This window comes from Camelus bactrianus, chromosome 22, assembly GCF_048773025.1.
Source record: "Camelus bactrianus isolate YW-2024 breed Bactrian camel chromosome 22, ASM4877302v1, whole genome shotgun sequence".
NCBI lineage: Eukaryota > Metazoa > Chordata > Mammalia > Artiodactyla > Camelidae > Camelus > Camelus bactrianus.
In genome coordinates this window covers 27,816,182-27,841,164 of record NC_133560.1, presented here as the reverse complement: position 1 = coordinate 27,841,164, position 24,983 = coordinate 27,816,182, and the positions used below count along the sequence as shown (strand labels likewise).

The 24,983-nt window shown below is 50.1% G+C and overlaps 1 protein-coding gene across 1 annotated transcript; it reads left to right on the top strand.

The window, feature by feature from the left end:
• On the top strand, positions 1-23,039 carry ACSBG2 (acyl-CoA synthetase bubblegum family member 2). The gene is made up of 13 exons (XM_010966767.3): positions 1-147; positions 3,396-3,484; positions 4,175-4,295; positions 5,799-5,885; positions 9,096-9,245; positions 12,626-12,802; positions 13,458-13,639; positions 13,746-13,979; positions 16,847-17,064; positions 18,929-19,068; positions 19,175-19,421; positions 20,073-20,181; positions 21,951-23,039. The coding sequence occupies exons 1-12, from the start codon at positions 1-3 to the stop codon at positions 20,144-20,146; spliced, it is 1,866 nt and encodes a 621-aa protein (XP_010965069.2). The 3' UTR covers positions 20,147-20,181; positions 21,951-23,039.
• The last annotated feature ends 1,944 nt before the right edge of the window (positions 23,040-24,983 follow it).

The following is a 24,983-nucleotide window of genomic DNA, read 5'->3' as shown; positions in this document are numbered from 1 at the left end:
ATGACCATCCCTGAGTTTTTTCAGGAGTCAGTAAACCGATTTGGGATTTATCCAGCCCTCGCATCAAAGAAGGATGGAAAGTGGGAAATCCTGAGTTTCAATCAGTACTATGAGGCTTCTCGGAAGGCTGCGAAAGCCATGATCAAGGTAAATGAGTCATTCCTTCCTTCCTTTATTCGCTCGTTCATCCTGTATTAAGTCATTCATCTACACATACGTACAAATGGGACAAAATGCACCAGGCAACCCAAAGGTTAACTGGTGAAAAATTTCCTTCTAATCTTTGACCCCTCTTTTATGGAGGCAGACACCATTTGCAGTGTTTGTATGTTCCTTTGGGGAATAAGTTATGCATATATATTACATAATTCTGTATATGCACATTTTTACATCCACAGTAGCATACTATACCCATGGATCTGCATCTCGCTTTTTTCCCCCACTAGCATAGTATATGTATGTATTAGTTAGCTACTGCTGCATAACAATTGCTCCAAAACTTAGTGACTCAAAAGGACACAGATTTATTATCTCTTGATTTCTACGAGTCAGGAATCCAAGAGTGATGCTGTTGGATGTTTCAGGTTCCAGAGCTCTCATGAAGTTGTAGTCAAGTTGTCATTTGGGGCTGCATCATCTGAAGGCTTGACTGGGGCAGGAGGGTCTGCTTCTAAGCTTCTTTACAGACAGCTCTTGGCAGGAGGACTCAGTTCCTTGTTCTATGGCCTTCTTCAGAGGGTTGCTTGAGTGTCCTCAAAATATGGCAGCCTGCGTTCCCCAGAACGAGTGATCCAAAAAGAGGGTGAGCCAAATGGGAACTGTGATATCTTTTACAATCAAACCTCAGCAATGACATCTGTCACTTCATCCACATTCTATTGGTTACACAGACCTTGACACAGCACAGGAAGGGATTGTACAAGGACACAAATACCAGGAGACGAGACTCACTGGGGGCCATCCTGGAGGCTGGCTGCCACATTCGGAGATCCTTCCATATTGACTTACTTTTTTTAATCCATATTCTTTTCAACTGCAAACACATGTGTAACAGTAGTGACTACCATACATGGTGCCACAGTGGACCTCCTTTGTACAGTGAAATCCTACAAAAGAGTGCCCCTTTATGGTCACTGACAACATGTGTGAGCATCTCCTTACCTATATTCTTACCAACATCATCATTGTCAAATGTTCACCTGGGCCAATCTGACAGGCGTACTAGGCGGAATTCTCAGGTGACTCCTCTAAGATTCCCACCCCTTGGTGTGTTTATGCTGTACAATCCTCTCCCTGTGACTGTGGGCAGGACTTGTGACTATGATGGGATCTCCCTCCTGTGGTGGCAAAGGCGAAGAGACTTCTGCAGATGTAATTGAGGTCTCTAATCAGTTGACTTCAAGTTCATCAGAAAGGGCAGGTGCTCTGGGTGGACCTGACCTAATCAGGCGATCCATTAAGAGAAATTTTCCTGTTGTCCTTGAAGCACACTGCCATGTCACGGAGCAGGCCAGGTAACAGGGGAGGCATACAGCCTCCAGGAGCTGAAAGCAGTCTTCAGCTGACGACTAGCAAGAGGACAGGACTTTAGCCATTCCATCACTGGGAAATGAATTCCACAGGCAACCTGCAAGCTTCAGGTTGCAGGGGCCCCCAAGCTTCAGAGGAGATCACAGTCCCCACTGATACCCCGACTGCAGCTTTGGGAGAGGCAGAGAACCCAGTTATTCTGCCCCTAGGCTCCTGGCCCTGAAGAAACTGAGACAACAAACGTGTGATGCTTTAAGCTGCTCTATCTGTGGTGAAGTGTTATGCAGTCACAGATGATGAATATAACAGGCATCTCATACTGTAAAAGGGTATCTCCTGCTGGTTTTGATTTATAAGAAATCTGATCACATTTTGACCAACACCTGAGTTTCTCTCTCCCCTCCTCTGATGCTCATGGGTCTTCACTGAAGGACTGTGAGAGGTCAGAATTAAGAACCATCTGCTTGGGCTGGGTTTCTTCTTGGCTGCCCCACCCCAATGCCCTAGTGCCCTGGTTAGTTCACCTCTCCTGAAAGACAACCCTCTTTAGCTCTGCCCTTAGTTCTGGAGTTCCAGGGCCCTTGCTCTCCTAAACCTTGGAGATCCAATCAGAAATAAGTCTATCTGCACGTTAGTAAAGACACTCTGTTGACACTCTGTCTACAATGAAGACAGCCTCTATGCCACTAAGCAGAAACACTTGGCATTGTGTTCTGAAGCATCAGCAGGCAGATGCCTTCCAAATGCCTATGTTTTTCCTGAGAACAGCAGGCCACTGCCAGCCTCACCCCGGATGACTGAAAGAGCCAACCAAATTGGAATTTCCAGGACAGAAGGGGGCCCTCACCCCCGACGATCACCTGCATGTCCAGGCTCCCCAGTTCATCCTCAACCACGTTCAGATCAAGGCTATACCTTTAAAAGTAACTTGTCACCACTATAGGGTATCATTCTTTGAGTACTATTATTCAAAATAAAAATGAATTCAATACGAGGCCTTAAAAAAAAAAAGAACAAAATAACAAGTGCTGGTGAGGATACGGAGACACTGGAGCCCTCATGCACTATTGGTGGGACCCTGCAAGACAGTCCGGGTAATTTTGTAACAGTCTCACAAAATTCAGCTCAGAATTACCATATATGATCCAGCAATTCCACTTCCTGGTACATACCCCAAAGAATGGAAAATAGGAACTCAAATAGATATTTGGACACTCATGTTAATAGCAACAATGTTCACAAGAGCCAAAAGATGGAAGCAACCCAAGTGCCCATAGATGGATGAATAAACAAAATATGGTCTGTTCATATAATGGAATGTTAGCCTTAAAATGGGGTGAAGTTCTGACTCATGCTAAACATGGATGAACTGGGAACATTATACTAAGTGAAAGAAGCCAGATACAAAAGATGAATATATGATTCCACTTATAAAAGGTCCCCAGAGGAGTCAAATCCACAGAGACAGAAAGTAGACAGTCGGGGCCCAGGGCTGGGAGAGGGGGATGAAGGGTCAGTGTTTCATGGGGACAGAGTTTTGATATGGGAAGATGAGAAAGTTCTGGAGACAGACGGTGGGGATGGCTGCACAACAAACTGAATGTGCTTAATGCTACTGAATCGTACACTTAAATCATTAAAAATAAAATGCATAAAATTAGAATAAATAAATGGGGCATCACGTAGAGGGAAGTAAACCAGCCTCGCAAGAGTCACAGAAAATATCATGCTCCAGATTTGAGCGTCAACACTGGGTTTTCCCTACGTGACCCCATGGGCTCTGGGGTCTGCTCCCACCCACCCAGAAGCAAACCGCCTCTGTGTTTCTGTTTTCCGTTTGTCTGTCTGTTTTTCTGACTTCCCAGCTGGGCTTGGAGCCTTTCCACTCAGTCGGCATCCTTGGGTTTAACTCCGTCGAGTGGTTTATTGCTGCTCTTGGTGCCATCTTAGCGGGGTAAGACCGTGCGCTCGGTTCCCTGTGAACGCTGGGTAGCTGCTGCTCCGGGCCCGGCAGCCCTGGGCTGGTTCCCCCTGAGCTGCGGACAGGGATTTCAGACACAGCCCCGGGCCAGCAGGCAAGATAGACACACACCAGTCAAAGGACCTCAAATGCATAAGGTACTTCTTCAGCTCAGGAATGAAAATACAAAAGGATTTTAAATGGGCAAAAGACTTGATCAGAAACATCATGAAAGGAAGTAGCCAATAAGCACTTGAAAAGATCCTTGAGGTCCTTAGCCAGCAGGGAGATGCAAATTAAAACCACAACAGAATGGTTAAGAGCAAGAACAAAAGGCTGTGAATGAAGGGGACAGGTGGCTGGGGTTGGGGTAAAGTCCAAATCCCACCTCTTATTTGCTTTGGGACCCTGAAAAAGTGACCGCCCTGCCCCGAGAGCCTCAGTTTCCACATCTTTAAAATGGGGTGCTGTGAGGGTTCCATGATGGATGTAACAGTGACCTTACGGGAGTCGACACTCTCACCATCACTGTCATTTTTGTTGACATCATTACTGTCAAGTTGTGGAGGGAGGGAAGCTGGTGCCAAGGCTGTAGACTCAGAATTTGCCTGCAGACTCTTCCCCCCCCCCCTCCCTGGACATGCTCAAGGTGTGTGTGCACATGCACGTGTTTTCTCTTCCCAGGGGCCTTTGTGTTGGTATTTATGCCACCAACTCTGCGGACGCTTGTCAGTATGCCATTGCTCACTCCAAAGTGAACATCCTGGTGGTTGAGAATGAGCTACAGTTGCAGAAAATCTTTTCGGTAAACCCTCTACCCAGTGCTGCCTGCCAGTCACCTGGGGGTGGGGAGGGGCGAACCTCAGGGCTCTGACCAGGTGCCCTGTAGCTTCCAGGGAGATGATAACGATCAGATGGGATGGTGGGACTTGCCCCAAGCACAGGTTCAGTACCAATCCCCACACGACCACTTTTGGAATAACTGGCAAAGCCACTTTGTAGGGGAGTAGGGTGGAGTGGACAAGCTTAATTTCCAATTCATATTAATTTCCTACTCGGCTTCCATTTAAAAAAGGTGTCTGTGTATTATTCTATATACAGTCCACTGTTTATTATTTTTCTTTTAGAAATGTATATCTTTGAAGCTTTGCAATCCTTATAATCTTCATCTCTTACAACTGTCCGCATTTCTGAAATGTTTTTGTCTTTCTCTTCCATTTCTTTCCTAAGTTCTACCACTCCATTTTACTTCTGACGTCTGGCTCTCCCCCAGGGTACTTGTATGTTTGCTTTGTGTTCTTCCTAACCAGCTGCGTTTACCTCATTACATCTTACATTTTATGTTGCAATACTGGGTGGTAATTTTTCTTTGCTTCGGGGTGACTTTCCTTGGTGTCCAGTGAAATGTGACTCCTCCTCATTCCTTTTTTTCCCCTTGCAGTATCTTTGTATGGATATTGTAGCAATGTTTCTGATTACTTGTGTTTGAATGAGCTGCAGCTGCCTGAACCAGCTTTTGGCAGAAGGACCCTAAGGGGCAGGGGGTCCTGGGAAGGGGTGAGCCTAGATGACCAGACTCCTTGCTTGGCCTAAGAGCCACTGTGACAGTTTCTTTAATACCATACTCCATCTCTTCTGAGTTAACATTTCTCCACTTTTTAACATCCTTGGAGTTGAGATGTGTCTTGCCATCTGTGGCATCCTAACACTGTTGGCCGTGTGTTTTCCCACATTTTAACTTCTCTGGAATGCAAGTAGATTTTCCAGACTTGATGAAATCCAGCTAGACTCACTTTTTCATTGGATTGGCTAGAGATGTCACAGACGCAACTCTCCTTCCTTTGTATGAACAGGGTACAAGAATCCCACAGGCCTGGCCACTTGAAGCTCACAGTTCTAGGTTTAAGTAGAGTTCTGAACCTGCCCCGGGTTCAGCCACCTTCATGGAGGATTTTCATGGCCTGACTCCAACTAGAAGGTTAGCTGGATCTTGGCCGCGTAGTGCAAGGTGCCAGGTGAGGAAGAGCTGGGAGGGACATCCTTCACTTCACCAACCAAGACCCACACGGTGTAGCTGAATTCAGGGCGCTGTTGTCCTCATCCATCTTTAACAGCTGCAGTCTACTGACACCGACCACAAAGAACCCAGTGGTTCTAAGAGCAGGTTGCTTAGTGTCAGTCAAGACAAAGAGCAACGTTTCAGTGTGCAAGGGAGAGGAGAGAGGCTGGGGTCCCTGTGAGAGAGCGCTCAGGACCTGCTCTCCCAGGGCTGGGTTGCCAATTAGATCCACGCAGAACTTTCTTTTAGATTCCGAAGAACAGGATACAGACCCTAAAAGCAATCATCCAGTACAGACTGCCGGTGAAGGAGACCAAAAATTACGACCTGTACTCTGTAAGTGTGGGAGGGGGCACTGAGCAAAGGTGAGGGCGGGGCCTTGAAATGGAAGTGGGCGGGGACTCAAAAGGAAGTGGGTGGTGAGAAAGGGAGAGGGCGGGGCCACTGAAGGGACATGGGCGGGGACTCAAAGGGGAGAGGGGGAGCAAGGAAGAGGGCGGGGCCATACAAAGGAAGTGGGTGAGGCTGTCGAGAGGATTTTTCCTGGCATTAAGGGTCTTACTTGTGGGAAGGTGTGTTTTCTGGTTATTTATTGCTGTGTAACATATCAGGCGTGTTAAAATTCACATTATTTTAAGTTCAAATATTTAATTTATATTCAAACCAGAATTTATTATAAATTTATTTTCCTGGCTTTAATAGACACAAAGTTATTTTTTTATTAAAACCATTAGCCATTTTTAATATATACAAATATGTATATAGGGGTGCACATTTCTGCTATGGCTTGGACAAACAGCCCTGTTGGAGCCTGTCTTTATTTAAAATTACGATGTTTTGTCCACCACGGATTTGCTTTGCTTTGACAGTGACTTTAAAAATATTGCATTAAAATATTTATCTTGATTGCCAGGCGTCTTTTTGGCATCCCCCCCAGTTTTGCACCCAGGAAGCCCCTGGTCCTCACTCTGGTCCCGACACTGCTGTTGGGGCTCCTCCAGCACGTTTCTGGGTCTCTTTGTGGTGTCTCCATGCGATGTCTCCAGTAGGATGACTTTAGGACCTCTGGACTCATTTAGTGGCTCAGATCTCCAGAGAGGATGTTTTGAGGGAGAGAAATATCCAGGGGGAAGCTGTCCTGCCTTTAATGACCTATTCTTGGAAGTAGAATATGGCCCATCAAGGCCAACCCATGGACACAGAGTCCACCTCTCACCAAGGGAGGGACAAGGCTTCTGAAGAGTGCGTGACACCATAAATGCTGTCACAGTCAACTTTTTGAAAATTCACTCTGCCTCAGGGTCTTCAACAGTCAGAAGATGTTTGGGTGCAAGCAACAGAGGCCCACTTATGACAAAGGGAGGGTTTTTTGTTTTTGTTTTTTAAGGATACAATGAGTTAATTCACAGAAGCCAGGGCAGGAGGCCTGTGACGGGCCAAGACAAGCTCCGGTTAATTTCCATGAGGTTACTGGGCCATGAAACCCACTACCCAAATCAGAAGCCCTAAAATGTCCTGGAGTTTATCTGGTTTGCCCTCTGCGCAAGTGGGAGGAAACTTGTCAGTGATCCTTTCTGGCCAAAGCACTCACCAGCTTTCACACATTTCAGAAAATATTTGAATATTAAGACCAGAACGATGACTAATCAAGTAAGGCAACTGATCAGAATTGTAGACTTTTTAGAGGTTAAAATGACCATCACAGCAGCATACCTTAAGCCGGGATAACATAAATAACTCATTTGTCAGAAACAGTAGTTACAGCAGGGGTTCTCAACCTCGCGGGCAACTGGCTGGAAGACTCTTTGTGGGGGGCTGTCCCGTGCGTTGCAAGATGTTGAGCAGCGTCCCGGGCCTCCACCTACCAGACGCCAGCGGCAGCTCCCAGCTGAAACAATCACAGCTATCTCAGACGTTGCCTAATGTCCCCTGGGGGGGGGGGACAATATCGCCCCTGGTTGAGGACGATGATTTATAGGGGAGTTTTGTGACACAGAATAGTATCCACTTCTCTGCAAGGGTAAGTAGAACTCACCATATTTTGATTCAATCTAGAAAAACATTCATTACAAGTCAGAGAAGAAGAAAGAGCCTGAGGAGGTAAAAGGTGAAGTTTGGGGGCAGAGGGACGGCAGATAAGACAATTAACTGGGTGGGTTGTGATGCCTGGGACTGGACTTGTGACCAGTTTTCAAGAGAGAGGATTGGACTGGACGAGACTGGGTCTGGGGTCTACCCAATCCATCATGTGTGGCCATGGGAGGGCGGGGTTCTACACAAGCCACCGGGGAGCACTCTTTGTGGGGAGGGCTTGGGGCACCTCTCAGAGGAAGGACAGGGTCCCTCCGAAGGCCTGTGTGTGCTGCTCTCACCACTGCCCTCCCCATCAGAGATGCGCTTTCAGAGGGGCCAGCATTGCCCTGAGCAGGCTGCAGGCCGTGCTGGCCGTTTCCAGAGGACCTGGACTGCCCTCTATCTTGCAGACAGGACATTACCCTCCAGAGCCTCATGGGGCGGCTCAGAGGTAGAATTTTTGCAGGGCCCAGGGTAAACGGTTCACACAGTCCAGCAGTTCCTTCCGAGGCACCAAATTCTCAGGTAATTAAGAGCAAAGGCTCTGGAGTCAGACCACCTTGGGTTAGAATGCTAGTTCCTCTACTTGCTCTGTGACCCTGGGCAAGTAACTTACTACCTCTGAGCCTCAGCTCCTTCATGTGCCACAGGGAGAGGATGTATCTACTACCAGAAAGGGTGCCTTTGGTTGCAAATGACAAAAGCCTGACCCCCAAATGGCTTAAGCTTACAAGATTACTTGTTGGCTCATGTAACTACAACCCAGGGTGTGGATTTCAGGCACGGCTAGAACCAGAGGCTCGACTAATGTGACTGAAGCTCCAGTCTCCTCTCCTGGTATCCTGGTTCCACCCCAGCCTTATAGTCCTGAGATGGTCCGGCAGCCCCTGGGGGTCACACCTTCATGTTCAGATGATTCATTTGTGTCCTAGCACTTCCTGGAAAAGCCCTGGCCTTCACTGTGACTGCACCACCCAAGGTCACAAGCCCAGACCGAGGCAGATGGGACTCTTTGGGTTAAACCAATCAGGGTTGCCTTCAGCCGCATCAGTCTGGTAACGAAGGAATTGGAGGTGCCGAGTGGAATCTGGGAAGGCAGAGAACAGACAATACTGAACTCCACTGTTCTGAGCACTTTACTTATATTAACTCACTTACTGCTTAGAACCACCCAAGGAGTTGGGTTCTGACATCATTCCCATTTTACAAATGAGGAAACTGAGGCTCGGGGAGCTTAAGTAGCCTGGCCTGGGAAGTGGAGGAGCAGAAGCAAACATCTTAGGGCTTTTGTGAGAGGTACCAGGACTGGCGCAGCCCAAGCCTTTCCTCCTGCTGAGAACCATGCTTCAGGAAGGGCTGCTGGGGCCAGATGGGCCTGGGGAAGGGGAGCTCCCAGGGTGCTGAGGTCGCTCCCACACCCCCAGGGTACCCTCACCCTGACACCCTTGTCTTGCTTGTCTTTTCTTTCCACAGTGGGACGATTTCATGGAACTTGGCAACAGCATCCCTGATTCCCAGCTGGACCAGATCATAGGGAGCCAGAAGGCCAACCAGTGTGCTGTCATCATCTACACTTCTGGGACCACGGGCCACCCCAAGGGAGCGATGCTGAGCCACGACAACGTAAGTGCTGTCTCCGGCGACAGGGATGAACTGGGCAGCTCCCTGAGGCCCTTCACTCTGGAGCAGTGGCCTTCAGGCTGCTTTCATTCCTGCCCCACAGGGACACAGTGGCATTTAGGGGCCCAGCACGCAGTAGGTCCAGAGCCCGTGGGCTGTAGAGTCATGCAAACAGCTCCCAGGGGACGGCACGGCACAGGGGTTGAGATCAAAGATGCCAGAGCAGACCCAGCTCTACCCTTTTGCCCCCAAGCCTCAGTTTCCTCATCTGTAAAATGGGTGTGATGTAACAGTCCCTGCCTCATGGGTTGTTTTGAAGAGTAAATGAATTAATATCCAGAGAGGGGATGTTAAACACGTTAAAGCTGGTGGATGAACACTACGCAGAGCCCAGTGAGGTTTTTGTTAAAAACTGAAAAATGGCAGTGAGCAGTGTGCACGGTGTGAGGTTTCAAAGCAGGAAAGCGTCCAGTGGGACGTGCGCCCAACACGCTCCGCTCTGAGTCAGAAATGCTGCTGGTTTGTTGGTTGGTGGAGTTTTGTAATTAAGTTTATTTATTTTTTAATGGAGGTACTGGAGACTGAACCCAGGACCTTGTGTATGTAAGCACGTGCTCTACTACTGAGCTATTCTCTCCGCCAAGACCGCTAGTTGAAAAGAAGCATTTCTATTTTGTAAGAGCCTTCCCCACCAGCCTAGCTTAATAGTTGGCATCACACACTGGACTTTGCACTGGCTGTCTCCTCTGCATGGAATCCTCTTTCTCAGAGACTACATGGCCTGCTCCTTCACTTCCTCCGGGTCCCAGCTCAAACGTTACTGCCTCTGGGAAGCCCTCCCTGACTTCCACGTTTAGAATAGCAAACAAGAATAAAACACCCCATGAGTCCCTGACCCCTCTTTGGCTATTTTTCTTACACTGACATGTTATATAGTCACTTGTTTATCATGAACGTCAGCGCCTTGAGGGCAGGGGCTGTCTGTCTTGTTCACCGCTGGGTCTCCAGTGCTCGGTGTACAGGGTGACACAATCCATTTTGCAGAATGACTGAATGAAAAGGAGCTGACTAGGCCCTGCCCCATCATGGCCAGTATCCACGCTCCCAGTGGCTTTGTGTCTGGTGAGATGCTCCCCTTGCGTAGGAGGGACAGAGGCAGAGCCCCTGGAGGGAGGCTGCCTGGATCTGAACCCTGGCCCTCCCATCTGCTACCTCTGTGACCTGAGATTTCCCTAACTTCTCTGGCTTTGGTTCCCCATGTGTGAGTGGCTGCTGCCTCTCATAGAGTTGCTGTGAAGGTTTCCTAAAGTGTGTCAATTAGCGCTGGCTGTGTAACAAACCATTCTAGAACTCAGTGACAGAAGACACCAGCAGCCTGCTATGTCTGGGTCTGGAATTTGGGCAGGGCTCGGCAGAGGGTCTTATCTGCCCCACCAAGTGTCAGCTGGGGTCACTTGGCTGGATTCAGCGGGCACCCAGGCTGGGCTGGAAGATCCCAGAAGGGCTTCTCTCACTTGTCTCACGTGGCCTGGGCTTTCTCACTGCACGGAGGCATCAAGGGTGCTGAACTTCTCAACACGGCACTGGCTCTCCTGAGGGCGAACATGCCTTGACCCGAAGGCAGGAGCTGCAGTCTACAAGGGCTCAACATCAGAAGTGACCTGGTGTCACCGAGCTCCACTCCGTTGGTGAAAACAAGTCACAAGACCAGCCCTGTGAAGGGAAACAGACTCCAGCTTCGGACAGGAGGGCTGGCAGGGAGTTTGCAGCTTACTTAAACCTCCCCCATACACATGAGGAGCTCAGAACAATGGCTGGCACGCAGCAAGCTGCAAAGATCTCAGCTGCTATTATTTAAAAATCACCATCACCACCTTTCCAGCAAGTTAAAGCTAGTCCCATATTCTCAACACATGTCCACAGCACAAGGTTTCTCCCATGTATAGGCACTGTGCCAAGCTGAGATAAACACATTAACCCCTCCCAGAAACCCCACGAGGTGAGCCGAGTCATGAACCCCTTTTACAGGTGGGGAAACTGAGGCTCAGAGATGGGAAATGACTTGCTCAAGGTCAGAGAGCAGAGAAAGACCTAAGCCAGGATCTGAACGCACGAGTGTCTGAACCACTGTAAATTAGGGTCTCCACACACCCAGCCCCTTTTCTCAGCAGATGGGTACTGGGTTCCACGGACCACAGAGAGTGACAGTGCTTATGGGGGCAGAAGTAAAATTCTTCCTTCCTGAGGCCCAGAGAAAGAGGGGGAACGAACCTTGAGGGCCAGTTACTACGGGCCATGTGCCTTGCATGCTTCATTGCACTTAAACGTCCCTTTGATTTCCTCATTCATTCATTCAACAGAAGTTTATTGGGCACCTGCTATGTGCTGGGAAAGCAGCTTTGGACAAAACAGACCCCATCACGGCCCTCGGGAAGACAGAAAGGGAAGGAACAAATAAAACCCCTCAGGTTGTGGCGAGCAGTACCCGGGGGGTTAGACAGATGCTGGAAACATCAGTCTGGGTGGTGTGAGACAGCCTCTCTAAAGAGGCAGTGTTTAAGCTGAAATTTAGCATCCAAGGAGGCAGCTGTGGAGAGGGTTGGAGGAATAACATCCCAGGTGGAGGGAACAGCCAGTGCAAAGGCCCTGAGGCAGGAACTTGCCTGATGTGTTTGGAGGAACAGTGCAGTGGCCCGTGTGGCTGGATTAACCAGGTAACTATTCGCCAGTGATTTATGATACCAGTAAGAAAATAGAGATTGTAAAATGATAAATATGCTAAGAGTTTACTTCAAGGTGTGCACTGGAGAAAGAAAAACACTGATAGGCTAATTGTTGGGGTGTTTACATGACGGGATTATGGGTGCCCTTTTTGTTTGTGGGACGATGTTTGTTTCATAGTGTTATGTTGGACAAGAGGAGCCTCTGTGCTCATTTCACAGATGAGCGAATAGCAGCTGCAAGGGATTTTAAGCCAATAGCCCAGGGTCACTCAGCTGGCAAACGGTGGAGTCAGGATTCAATTCTGGGACACAGACTGAATCTATCAGATTTTCTGACTTTCTGGGTAGACATTCCGACTCTAGGGTTCTGCTGTTGGATCCTAGGGCATCTGGTAATTCCTGAATTTCACAGCTTCCCACGAACCCTCAGGCAAGCCAGTTAACTGCTCCGTGCGTCCAGCTCCCCGTCCGTAACATGGAGAGAACTGCGGTCACCCACCGTAGTGCATTCAGACGGGGACCGGCTGACTCAGTCTTTATAATGCACCAGAGCAGTGCCCAGCATGCAGGAGGGGCTTTGTGTTTGTTCAATAACTGCGTCTTCACGCCCTTCCAGCGAGGACGAGGCGCCCTGGGTCATAAGCCTGACTTGTGTTCCAGATCACATGGATGGCAGGGGCGGCGGCAATGGAGTGCAACCTGTCTTTAGCTCCCAAAAAGCAGGAGGTGGTGGTCAGCTACCTTCCGCTCAGCCACATTGCAGCTCAGATGATGGACGTCTGGATACCCATGAAAGTCGGGGCTTCCATCTACTTTGCTCAACCAGACGCACTCAAGGTATTAAGGTTAAGGGCCACGTGGATGGGTGGCTGGTTCTGTCAAGCCCCAGGCCTAGGGCTCCTTCTCTAGCCTCACCTCGTGCTCCCAGTTAGCAGCATCTGAAACCACTGACCGCTTTATTTTAGTGTTCGTCTTCATCCAAGTCACAGTACCCATGTATGGCTGTGCAGACTGTACACCGAACAATCTAAGAGTAAGATGTGAATGGTACTGAAGGCAGAATGTGTATGCGTGTGTAGTTTTCTTTGTTTGTTTAAAGTCAGTATTCCCAACTGCAGAAAACTCCCCAACCAAATGCTTTTGTCAGTTAAATCTCACCATGACTGATGTGGAGCTGTCTGTAGTCTTCATTTTATCCCACTTAATTGGGAATCTGCGTCTCTGCAGAAATATTAACATGATGGATGTCAGCCAGCTTGCCCAGACACCACTGTGGGATTCATGCAACACATGAAATATGCACCATGTTACCTTTCTGAAGGCCAGATAACTCTAAATTCCAAAATACACCTGGCCCCAAAGGTTTGAGATAAGGGAGCCTGGACCTGGTCTAATCAACCAAGAGAAGGTTCTCCTGGGATGAGCTGAAGTGGCTGAGAAGAGAGGGACATCTGCGGTGCAGGTGTGGCTAACCCAGCTCTGTCCCCTGCAGGGCACCTTGGTCAACACTCTGCAGGAGGTAAAGCCTACTGCCTTCATGGGGGTGCCCCGAATTTGGGAGAAGATGCATGAGAAGATAAAGGAAGCTGCTTCCAAATCTTCAAGCTTGAGGAAAAAGGTGTTTTCATGGGCAAGAAATGTTGGTTTAAAGATCAACACAAAAAGGATGCTGGGGTAAGAGATGGATCCAGTGGGGCCAGGCGTGGGGGGCACTGGGGTGCGCTCAGCCTTCCCCAGCTCTCCATGGCTGCAGAGCGCTCCCTGGCATTCGTGTTCACAGGGCTCATGACACGCCCATGAGCTACCGCATGGCCAAGGCCCTTGTGTTCAGCAAAGTCAAGAGCAGCCTGGGCCTGGATCACTGCCACATTTTTATCAGTGGGGCCGCGCCCCTCAACCAAGAGACATCGGAGTTCTTTCTGAGCCTGGACATACCGATAGGCGAGGTGTATGGCTTGAGCGAAAGCACGGGGCCCCATTCCATGTCCACCCCGGAGAACTACAGGATTCTCAGGTACCTGCCTCCCGGGCGGATTCCCGCTCCTCCAGCAACACCGGGTCAAAGGGATGAAGACGGCGGGCGGGGCGGGCGGTGGGCCTCTGGGCTAAGACGAATCCTGACTTGGTGTCTCCAGAATGACCCCTGTTCTCCAGCCTCCAAGGCCCCAATCTTCATGGCCGTGGGAAGCCCCAGTTTGTCCCAGAGCCCATGGACAAGGGGAAGGGCTCTCAGAATGTTCTGTGGACTCTCCCCTATTTGTCACTTGCGGGCTCTGTCTCCAGACTGCCCACCCCAAGCTCGCCTCCTGAGGCTGCAGGACCCTTCATCTCCATGATGCTTTATCTCAAAAGCATCCTCAGGCCCTTTCTGGCTTTCTTCCAAGCTCGGCTCACCTCAGGCTGCAGGACTGCGCCCCGTGACACTGACACAGTAAGACTACCAAAGGCAGGTCCACTCTGAGTCTGAGAGCCGTGTTTCCTCCCAGGACCTTCTGGTTGTGTCCCTCCCTGACCCCGCCCTGCGGCCACACCACAAGTCTCACTCTCCCCTCCTGCTTGGCCAGGTTCCGGCTGCCTCTGAACTTAGCAAAAACGGGGCTCAGTCTTCCTAGTCCGGCAAAACCACCTCCTGCCCCTTATTTTTACTCTGCACATCAGTCTCTCCCCCTCCGCTCCATAACCTTATCTGGGTGTTTTCTGCAGAACCCAAATGCCCACTGGAGTTTTTCCAGAACCAAAGAGTGGTCCTTCGTTAAAGAGAAGAGACACTGTCCCAATCCTGGAGGAAAAGTACACATTTCAGCCTCTATCTTCAATTATCTTTTTCCCAACAAGGAATACATGCATATGTCAAAAATATACAGATCAGAAGGTATGAAATGCTAAGAGTGAAAGGTGCCCTCCCTCCCACCCCACAGCTCCAGTTCACTTCCTGTGAGCTTGCTAGGGCTGCTGTATGGAAGTTCCACCAACTCCCACAACAGAGACTAGAAGTCCGAGATCAAGGTGTTGGCAGGGCTGGTTCTTTCTGAAACCTGTCAGGGAGAATCTATTCCAAGCCTCTCTCCCAGCTTCTGGTGGTGTGCTGGCAAGCTCTGGCATGCCTTGGCTAGCAGAAGCATCGTCCTAGTTAACTGCCTTCATTGTCATGTGGCCTTCTCCCCATGTGTGTCAGAGTCCAAATGTCCTCTTTTATAAGGACACCAGTCATACTGGATTTGGGGCCACCCTATTCTGGTGTGACCTCCCACAACAACTCTATTTCCAATAAGGTTACATTCTGAGGTACTGGGGATTAGGACTTCAACACAGGAACTGGGTGGGGGGTGGGGAACGGGAGGAGCAGACACAGTTCAACCCACGACGCCCTCCCAGGGGCACAGCAACCACAGCATGCTCTTTTGAGTTAGCCTGGCCTAAGCGGAGCATCGCTTTACACACACACGTACTTCTATCCCACATGGAAACATTTTCCACATAAAAATGGACACGAACTCTCCCTTTCTGAACTATTGCTTGCTGTCTGGAGCTCAAGAACCAAACGCACTCAAATAGCATGGTAACCTTGACTATCTGGATTAGTAACACAAAATTCCACTCAGTCCTAACTCACGCTATCCAAGCTCAGGAACCAAATGGATTTAGTTACTAAGGGATTCGTATCTTGTAGGGAATGTTGCGTAACAATGCAGTGCTGCCTCATTTTAAACAGCCGCGCTGTATTCCACTAGATGGATGTACTACGATTTTATTTAACTAGGCCTCTTACTTGTGGATACTTAGGACTTTTCCCCCAACCAACCGTCACTGTGGCTGATGCTAAAGTGAATGCTTTGTATATGCACCAAATATTTTGCTAAATCAATTAGTAAAAAATGGTATCTCAACGTCACTTTCATTGATATTCCTTGTATCATGAGTGAAGCTGAAAAAATTGTTTCCTAATATAAAGGCCATTTTTATTTAATGTTCTCTGAACTATGGCCATGTCATCTGCCCAAGTTAAACACTGGACTCTCAGTCCTTTTATTATTGGTTTGTTGGCACTCTTTATGTCTTAGGAAACTCAGCCCTCATTGTCTTTGCTATAAGTGGCAGATATTTCACCCCTAGGTTTGTCATTGGTATTTTGGTTTTAGTTAAGGAGTTCTTTGCTGTCCAGATTTTTTTTTATCTTTACCTGGTTGAATATGTCAAACTTTCATAGATTCTGAGTTTTTCTACATTCCTTGAAAAGCTCTTTGTTGTAAGGAGGCTCTTAGTAAATTTTAAACTTCTCAGGCCTGCCTTCTTTTTTCCTGCTAAGAGAATCCCCACACTTAACCCTAAAACCACTGACCCTTCTCACTGCCAGTAAAAGAGATCTCAGCAAGGCAGTAAGAAAATACTTCCTTTTCTGCCAGCCTCCTAAGCGTTCTCTCTAGCAGAAGCAATTTTAAAGCCAGATCTTGGGTTGCGCTGTTCCGTCCTGTGGAAGGAACTTTAACCTCTAGAGAGATTCTGGTTGGTTGTTTTACTTAATTCAGCTGGTCACAGGGTACAGGATGACATATCTGCTTTCTGAAAGATGAGGGGGTTCTGCTGCTGTTTTTAAGCCAGGAGTACTCTGTCCTTCTCCCGTTTATGTGAAGATAAGAGCAATCTACAACTCAGCTGGGTTTCCCAGTGATCGAGACTTTGCCTCACTTGATTGAACAGGCCCTCCCTCCTTCATTCGGCAAACACCCCCTTGTGCCCACCGGGTCCAGGAGAGGGTGAGAAAGCAGACCCACCCAGGCCAGCTGAGCAGGGTGTTAGGTGCCCGGGCCGCAGACCCAGGCTGACTTGGGTGGGTGACCTCGTCTCTCCGAGCCTCAGTGCCTCCTTCCCCTCCCCTGGCAGTTCCGGCAAAGTCATGACTGGGTGTAAGAACATGCTGTACCAGCAGAACAAGGAAGGCATTGGGGAAGTCTGCCTCTGGGGCCGGCACGTCTTCATGGGCTACCTGGGAAGCGAGGACGCGACCACAGAGGCCATCGACAAGGAGGGCTGGCTACACTCCGGGGACTTGGGCCGCGTGGACAACAAGGGTTTCCTCTACATTACAGGCCGCATCAAAGGTACTGGGGCTTGGCTCTGCGAGGGCCTCCTGTAAGCAGGCCCACCCTGAACCTTTAAGGCTCCCAGCCTCCACCTTCCATGGGAGACCTTGCACAGACGTACAAAGACAGCCCAGTCCACACTCCACCTCCAGCTCTGTCCCTGGGCCCAGCACTTGACTCTCGGCAGGATGGACCTGGGAAAGATGCCCAACACTGCCCTGAAACCTCTGTTCCCTCCCCTGTAATTCAGGGATAATAACTGCTACAGAGCTATAGTGATTAAATGAGGAGTAAATGAAATTATGCAGAACAGGGATCAGCCGACTTTTCCCATAAAAGGCCCAGTCATAACCATGTTTTTGGATTTGGAGGACATGGGTCTCTGTCTTAGCTGCTCCACTCAGCTACCGCAGTACAAAAGCAGCCTGGACAGTATGCCCACCAATGGACCTGGCCGCGTGCCCGTACAAATTTCATATGATTTTCATGTGTCACAAACAGTATTCTTCTTTGGATTTCCTTCTGACCATTTAAAAATGGAAAAACCATTTTTAGCCCCGGCCATACCAAAAAAAAAAAAAAAAAAAAAAGGCAGGCAGAAGGCTAGATTTAGCCCTACAGAAGGCTGCAGTCTGCCAACCTGTAATGTAGAGCACTGGGCACGGAGCCTGATGTAGGCAGTAGCTACATTATTCCCATGTATAGTAATGTCAGCATCATTTCCATGATAAGCAACAGAAACCCCTTCTTAAAACAGGTTTGAGTTAAAAAGGGAAGCTATTGGCTCAAAATCAGAAAAGTCCAAAAGGTCTTGTCTCAGGCATGGCTGGATCCAGGTGCCCAAATGACATCACAAGGAATCTCTGTGTTCTTCTGTTACCAAGCTGGCCTCTGGGTTGATGCCATCCTTGAAGAGGCTTTTCTAATTTGGTGACAAGTTGGCTGCCAACTGTCTAGTCTCATCCTGACCCCCAGGGGACAAAAAAAGTATTATTCCCAAGAGTTTCAGCAAGTTTTTGGCCTAATTCTCACTGGATCTTCTGGGGTCAGTACCCCGACTCAGAAGGAATCACTGTAGAGGATGGAAGATGCTGACTGGTCAGACCTGGTCCCATGCTCAGTCCTGCAGTCCACCCCACCCAAACCACATAAATATGGGCAGTGGGTCCCTAAATAAACCCTGCGGAGGAGTCAACCTCCTGGGCAGAAAAATGCCAGAGATGTCCATCACATGATCATATCGATTATCACTAGTGCTACAACGACCTCAGTAAGGGCGACTGCGAGATCGTGGGAGGAGATGGAGAGCGTCCGAGTGGTGGGACAGGAGGCAGCAAACATCCTGGGAGGAAAGAACAAGTAAAGAATGTATCTGGGGCAGGAGGAGGAGCTCTGGGAGAATTTTAGAGGCAGGGGGAAAAAGTAACACACTTCGTTTGGAGCTTGCCAAAATGAGGAGTGCTACAGGCGCTCCCAGGGTAAGGCTGGACAGAGGTTCTCCGGGGATCGTCAAATGAAGGAAACAGCAGGAGACAGAGAGGCAGGGCATGGTCAGAAGCATCTGACGATCCTCCAAGCAAGACACACTGGAGAGTCTGGAACAGGGAATGGGGGACCAAGAAATGGGCAGTGAGTTAATAAGACCCTGTCCAAGTGGAATTCTTGATGGAAATTTGAAGCAACTGGAGGAGCAGGGGCAGAGTGACTTTGGCTCTGAGGCTTGGAGCAGGACACAGTGAGAGTCCTGGCCATGGGCAGGGGCCCTCCTCTGCTTCCGGAGTTTTCTAGGTGAGTGGTTGCTTGTGCCCCTCTGTGACCCTCAGAGGGGCAGGGCTTTGGTACTGCCTTGGTTGAGCCCACCACCAGCTGCGCTTTATTCCAGAAATTATCATCACTGCCGGCGGCGAGAACGTGGCCCCCATCCCCATCGAGAACCTCGTTAAGGAGAAGCTCCCCATCATCAGTAACGCCATGCTGGTGGGAGACAAGGCCAAGTTCCTGAGCGTCCTGCTGACGCTGAAGGTGATGTGGGTGTCTGGGCAGGGGCGAGGGCCCGCTGCCTGGTCCTCAGAACTGGCCGGGCAGTGGGTGGGGATGCTGGGTGTCGTGACGGGGTGTCTTGGAGCAGTGTGAGGTCGACAAGACAAGCGGGGAGCCGCTGGACAACCTGACCTGGGAGGCCATCAAGTTCTGCCGGGACGTGGGCAGCCAGGCAAGCACCGTGACCGAGATCGTGGAGCTGCAAGACCCCCTGGTCTACATGGCCATCCAGAAAGGCATAAACGCTGTGAATCAGCAAGCCATCTCCAACGCACAAAAGATTCAGAAGTGGGTCATCCTGGAGAAGGATTTTTCCATCGGTGGAGGAGAGCTAGGTGAGTGGCCTGGGAGCCAGTGGCCTTGGCCCTTGGAAGCCGGTTCCTTGTTAGTGTCTAGTGGCATGTGGGCTCTGAGGAGATGTGTCTTCTTCTGGGAGTCAGAGGGGACCAGCCATGGAGCAGGAGGGGATGCCACCTCCAGCTGACTAATGCCCGGGTCCCCCAGACCACACACACACACGTGCCTCAATCTTTTTATCTCCAAGTTGTAAACGCCATCCTCGCGGGGTGGTCCAGGACACCTTGAGGGAAGCCCAAACCCCCTGGTAACCGGAGCCTGGGGAACGACTCCCGAGGTCACGTGTTCACCCCGCCGTGGACTTGCTGGGTGACTTCAGAGCGACTGGCCCTCTCTGAGCCTCACCTATTAAATCGGGGGGTAGGGGCCCCCCTCGTTGGGTACATGGTCCTCAGCAGGGAGACTTCGGCATGCCCTCCACCTCCCGGCTCGGAATCCTCCCCACAGCCCAAGCACAAAGTGGGGCTCTGTCAGCCCCACTGATGGCGAAGGCGGTGCATCCCGGAGGTCGACGGCAAAGCCGGCCACAGCCCAGCCCCAGCCACGAGGCCCTGCTGCCCGGTCACAGGCAGGGCTTGTGGACTCTTATTTCTTCCCCTCGACTGAACTGGTCTCTCCTCTTCTGACAGGTCCCACGACAAAGATGAAAAGACATTTTATAATCCAGAAATATAAAAGGCAGATCGAAAACCTCTACCACTGACTTCTTTGGCAAAGCTGCTCCGGGCTGCCCCGATGGTAAGACTGGCTTTGCTGGGCTGTGCCTCAAACGGGTCCAGCAGAGGGGGCCCCCCGAGTGGCAGGCGGGTCTGCGAGGTCACGTGCACACGCGTTCGGCTGCTGTGGGTTCTGGATAGTGTCTGCCCTCCACTCGCATTCTGCCAGGGCTGGCAGGGCACGCGGACTGCTTCCTGGCTGGCTACCAACACTGCTGGCTGCGTTTTCACTCATCTCATAGAGGGAGCAGGGCAATCTTCCCACCTAGGACCAGAGCTGCTGTTTCTGTTTTTTTGCCAAATGCCCAAATGTTTCCTTGCGGCTTATTTGGCGAAGGCCTTCAGTCAGAAACTTTGGTGGGGGAAGATCCACCTGCTGGGAACCAAGGAATGAGGTGTGTCAGCCCATCCCAGGGGGTGACGGATGGAAGCCTGAGCTCCTTCCACCCCTCCTTGTGCTTCCCCCAAAATCTGGGTCACAGAGAGCCCACGTGATGCCAGGAGTCACTGATAGGATTGTGGGAAGCCAGCTAGAAGTACGGCGCAGGCAGAGAGCAGAAAACATCTTCAGTTGTCTCAAGGGCCACCTGTAACCCTCTCATGATCCAGTCATCCCCTTCAGATGCCCCAAGCCAACACACCTGTGTCAGTTTACCAGGACTGCCACAGAACAAAGTACCACAGAGCACGCGGCTTAAACAACAGGAATTTATTTTCTCAAGGCTCTGGAGGCTGGAAGACACCAAGATCAGGGTGTTTCTGAAGCCCCTCCTTGGCCTGCAGACGGCTGCCTTCTCCCTGTGCTTCTGGGTCTGAATTTCCCCTTCTTCCAGGGACACCTGTTGTATTGGATTAGGGCTCACCGTAATGACCTGCTTTCAACCTCATCACCTCTCTAACGACCCCATCTCCAAATACACTCACATGCTAAGGTCCTGGGTGTCAGGACATCAACATATGAATTTGCGAGGGGGGCATAATTCAGCCCAGAACACCACCATACTCGTTTTCTGTTCTTCATCATTAACTGATTTAACTCCTCAGCACCTTCATTTGTCCAAGTCTCGTGGGTGAGCCCAGCAGTTAAACACACCACATTCATTATTCTGCATCTTTTGCAAGACTCCCAGTTTCACTTTGCAGCTGGGTAAGAGACCACCCCACACTGGTGCTGGGGGGCAGACGGGCCCTCCGTACCTGTGCTGTCCACTACAGCAGCCACTGGCCACGATGTGGCCCAGCTGGGTTGAGGTGTGATGTGCGTGTACACACACTGGGGTAAGAGATAAAGTAAATTATCTCATTAATATTTAAAAATATCGAATGAATGTTGGAATGACGCTATTTTGGACATACTGGGTTACAGTAAATATAGTACCTAGCTCAATTTTACCAGGTCCTTTTTTGTGTGGTTACACAGGTGGCTCATGTGACAGTTCTCCTGGAAGGCACCACACTCTAAAGTTCACGGGAGGGGGCGATGGCTCAGTGGTGGAGTGTGTGCTTATCATGCATGAGGTCCTGGGTTCAATTCCCAGTACATCCATTTAAAAAAAAAAAAAAAATATATATATATATATATATATATGTAAACCTAATTACCCCTCCCCCAAAAAATAAACAAACAAAAATAAAGTTCATCAGGGAGGGATTCCATTTCTTTTGTAATTTCTAAGTGGATCTGTTCATTCAGGAATATTTCCATTTTACAGTGACTTGTGGGGACCCAGGGAATGAACACACATGCATCAAGGATTCCCAGGTGATAACCTGCCTTTTTCTGCTCTCCAGCCTCCAACAGGAAGATGCCATCGCGATGTGATCTGCTGCTCTGGGTGGGGACTGGAGTCTCCCTTATTTCTGAGAAGCCAGATTCCCTCGGGTCACTCCTCCTCGTCCCCCTGAGGAAGAGGCACGCCCTTCCTGACCTGCCCCGCCTTCAGCAGCAACAGGCCAGTCACAGATCTTTGAGTTACTATGAAGCATCAGGGTGTGATCCCGGGGAAGCTCACAGGGAGGTGTCTGAAGAACTGCCTGTTTAGAAGATCTGACCTTATAGGTTCCAACCAGATGTTTTTCCTCCCCAGAGGGTTGACTGAGACATCAGAGAAGAAAAGCATCCACAGGTCTGAAGAAGAACTGGGCCCCCAAACCCACTCGCCTTCCTGGAAGCAACCTGGAAAGCTGTCCAATAAGTTCCAACAATAAAGCGCTTCAGCATTCCATGCCCTGGTTTTTGGCCAGATGCAAACATCTTGGCCTTTGTTGAGAAGCTCAGACTCTGAGATCAGTTCTGGGTTCAAATTCTGACTGTCCGTGTGGGTTCAACCTTCTGATTTGGGGGGTGGGGTGGGTTTTATCTGTAAAAGTAGACCCCCATCTCACAGGGTGGCTGTGAAGGTGCATCGAGATGACAAATGGGGAGCAGTGTCTGATGCCTCTCGGCCCCCACACGTGTTCACGGTTTTCATCGAAGCGCCATGTCAGTCCTGGCTGAGAGCTAGGGTTCTCAATGGCCTCTGTCTTTTGGGAAAGATGAGTTTGCTATTGTCACAGGGTCTGAAACAGCAGAAGTTTGCAAGATGATAGAAGTTTCTTGTCCGACAGTCCATGCAAAGACAGATCAAAGCTGACAGGGCATATCCAGTGTACATCCCTGAAAGAATATAGCTTGGGGGGAGCCAGGGTAGGGGGACATCTCCTAGCGCAGAGGGGGACAGCCCATCAGGACAAGAGGAAGCAAACTTCCAGTGTCCCCAAAGGTTCTAGACAGCCAGACGGACCCCTTTTCCTTTAACTGCCTTTTTAAAATGTAAAATTATATACACCAGAAATTAACACCACATCATAAATCGACAGTACTTCAATAAAAAAAATACAATAAAATTATAAATAGATCAGAAATGTATGGAGACATTCTCCTTGCAAAAAGGACTTGATGCAGATAAGGCTAAAGCCGTTACTTGGTGGCTCTCCTCATCTACTTGGTAAGTTCTTTATATGCAAGTATAGTCAATCCTCTTTATTTGCAGATTCCATCTTTACAAGTTTGTCTGCTCACAAAAATCAATTGTAACCGCCCAAATATGCTTCTGGCAGTTTTGTAGCCATCTCTGGAAATGCACGGAACAGTGAAATTTTTAATCGCCATCGTGCACGTTCCCAGCTGGATGTCCAACGAGCTGCTGCTCTGCCTTCTGGCTTCAGTGCAGACTGTGATCGCGTGTCTCCCTGGGGGTCTATTTAGTGCTGTGTTTTTCGCATTTTTGTTGGTGATTTTGCTGTTGAAACGGCCCTCAAGTACAGTGCTGAAGTGCTGACTAACACTCATGAGTGCAACAAGGCTGCGACGTGCCTCCCTTGAGGCATGAATTATATGCTGTTGGCCATGAGTTCACCACTAAAGAATCATCAACATACACTGAATAAGGTGTCCCTGAACAGAAACACACAGAACACAAGGTACACACTGATCAGTGGATAAAAACGTTGACAGGGAGAGGGGAACAAGCGTGGAGTAGGAGCATGTGGAGATCACCTCCACCCACGAACACATCAAAAATACATCTCAGCGTGGAACAATTCTCACAGGAAATTGACTGGCAAGTGGCAGATCTCTCCTACAACCAATGCTGCAAGATCTCCACGTACCCAGGTAGGATGGGAAAAAAAGGCATCAGGACCCTTGAGGGATCTGTAAGGCAGCGAAGGTCCATCCGGGCAGACTCGCCCTAGGGAGTCCCATACCTGCAGGGAAGCCCGCTGGGACAGACAGGGGCTGGAGAAGCCTGGACCCTACTCATGAAAAGTACACACTGCAGCTTGCTAATAATCAGGGCGGAGAGAGACCAGCTCTGGTGGCTGCCCCCCTGCAACTTCTAATCCAAAGGGGCGGATGCCCAGCCCCCCCAGGTCCACACTGCAGCCTGGTGTGAGATCAGGGCAGAGACCGGTCTAGCTGCGCAGAGACAGAATGGGTGTCTGGGGTGTGATGCGCTCAGTACACGCACTGGGCCACGGGAGCACGCAGTGGCTAAGTGCTGAGTCTCAGACAGACAGGCCCTGGGAGGGACTTGACCCAGCCGTGCAGAGACAGCCCGAAAGCCTGGGGTGTGGGGGGAACCGCGGAGCCTACTGTCAGCATCGAATGGCGCCACGGAGACGCACGGCAGCTGGGCGCTGAGTCTCAGGCGGACACGCCCCGGGCAGGAGCACACTTCCCGGGAGAGCCCCAGCCCGCCCGCCCGCCCTGCACGCAGCTGGGAGCCGCATCTGGGGCGGACAGCACCGCGGCCCCTAGTCCCAGCCTACTCCACATCACAGCCTAGCACTAGGTCAGGGACGAACACAACAGAGAAAGGGACACAACTGTAGGCTGCTTCTGGGTGGAACTGCAGGCACCTGCACGGGCAGCACATAGGTTCACGGTGACCACACGGGCCTCACCTGCTTCAGTGGTCACCTCCTCTGGGGCAGGGTGTACATTCAGGGCAATAAAGCCTGATCGAACCTGACCCTCAGGGCTTCTAGTCCAACAGCCAGGGAGCAGACCCCACCCTGACAGGTGGGTGACAGCCATGGAGAAAGAAGAGGCCCTGACAAACACCCAGCACAGGCTCTGGACATCCCCCATGAAGGGGATAACAGCCCACACACCCTGAGGAAAGACGCTGCTAGCATCCATACCAAACGTAGCCCTCACTCCAAAAATACTGAACTCACAGGTCTACCCAGGGACACTCCCACATAAAAACACCCCTTCAAGATCACAGTAGATAACTGTTTCTCTTAAATTCATAGAGACAGAGAAAGCTAAGTAGAATA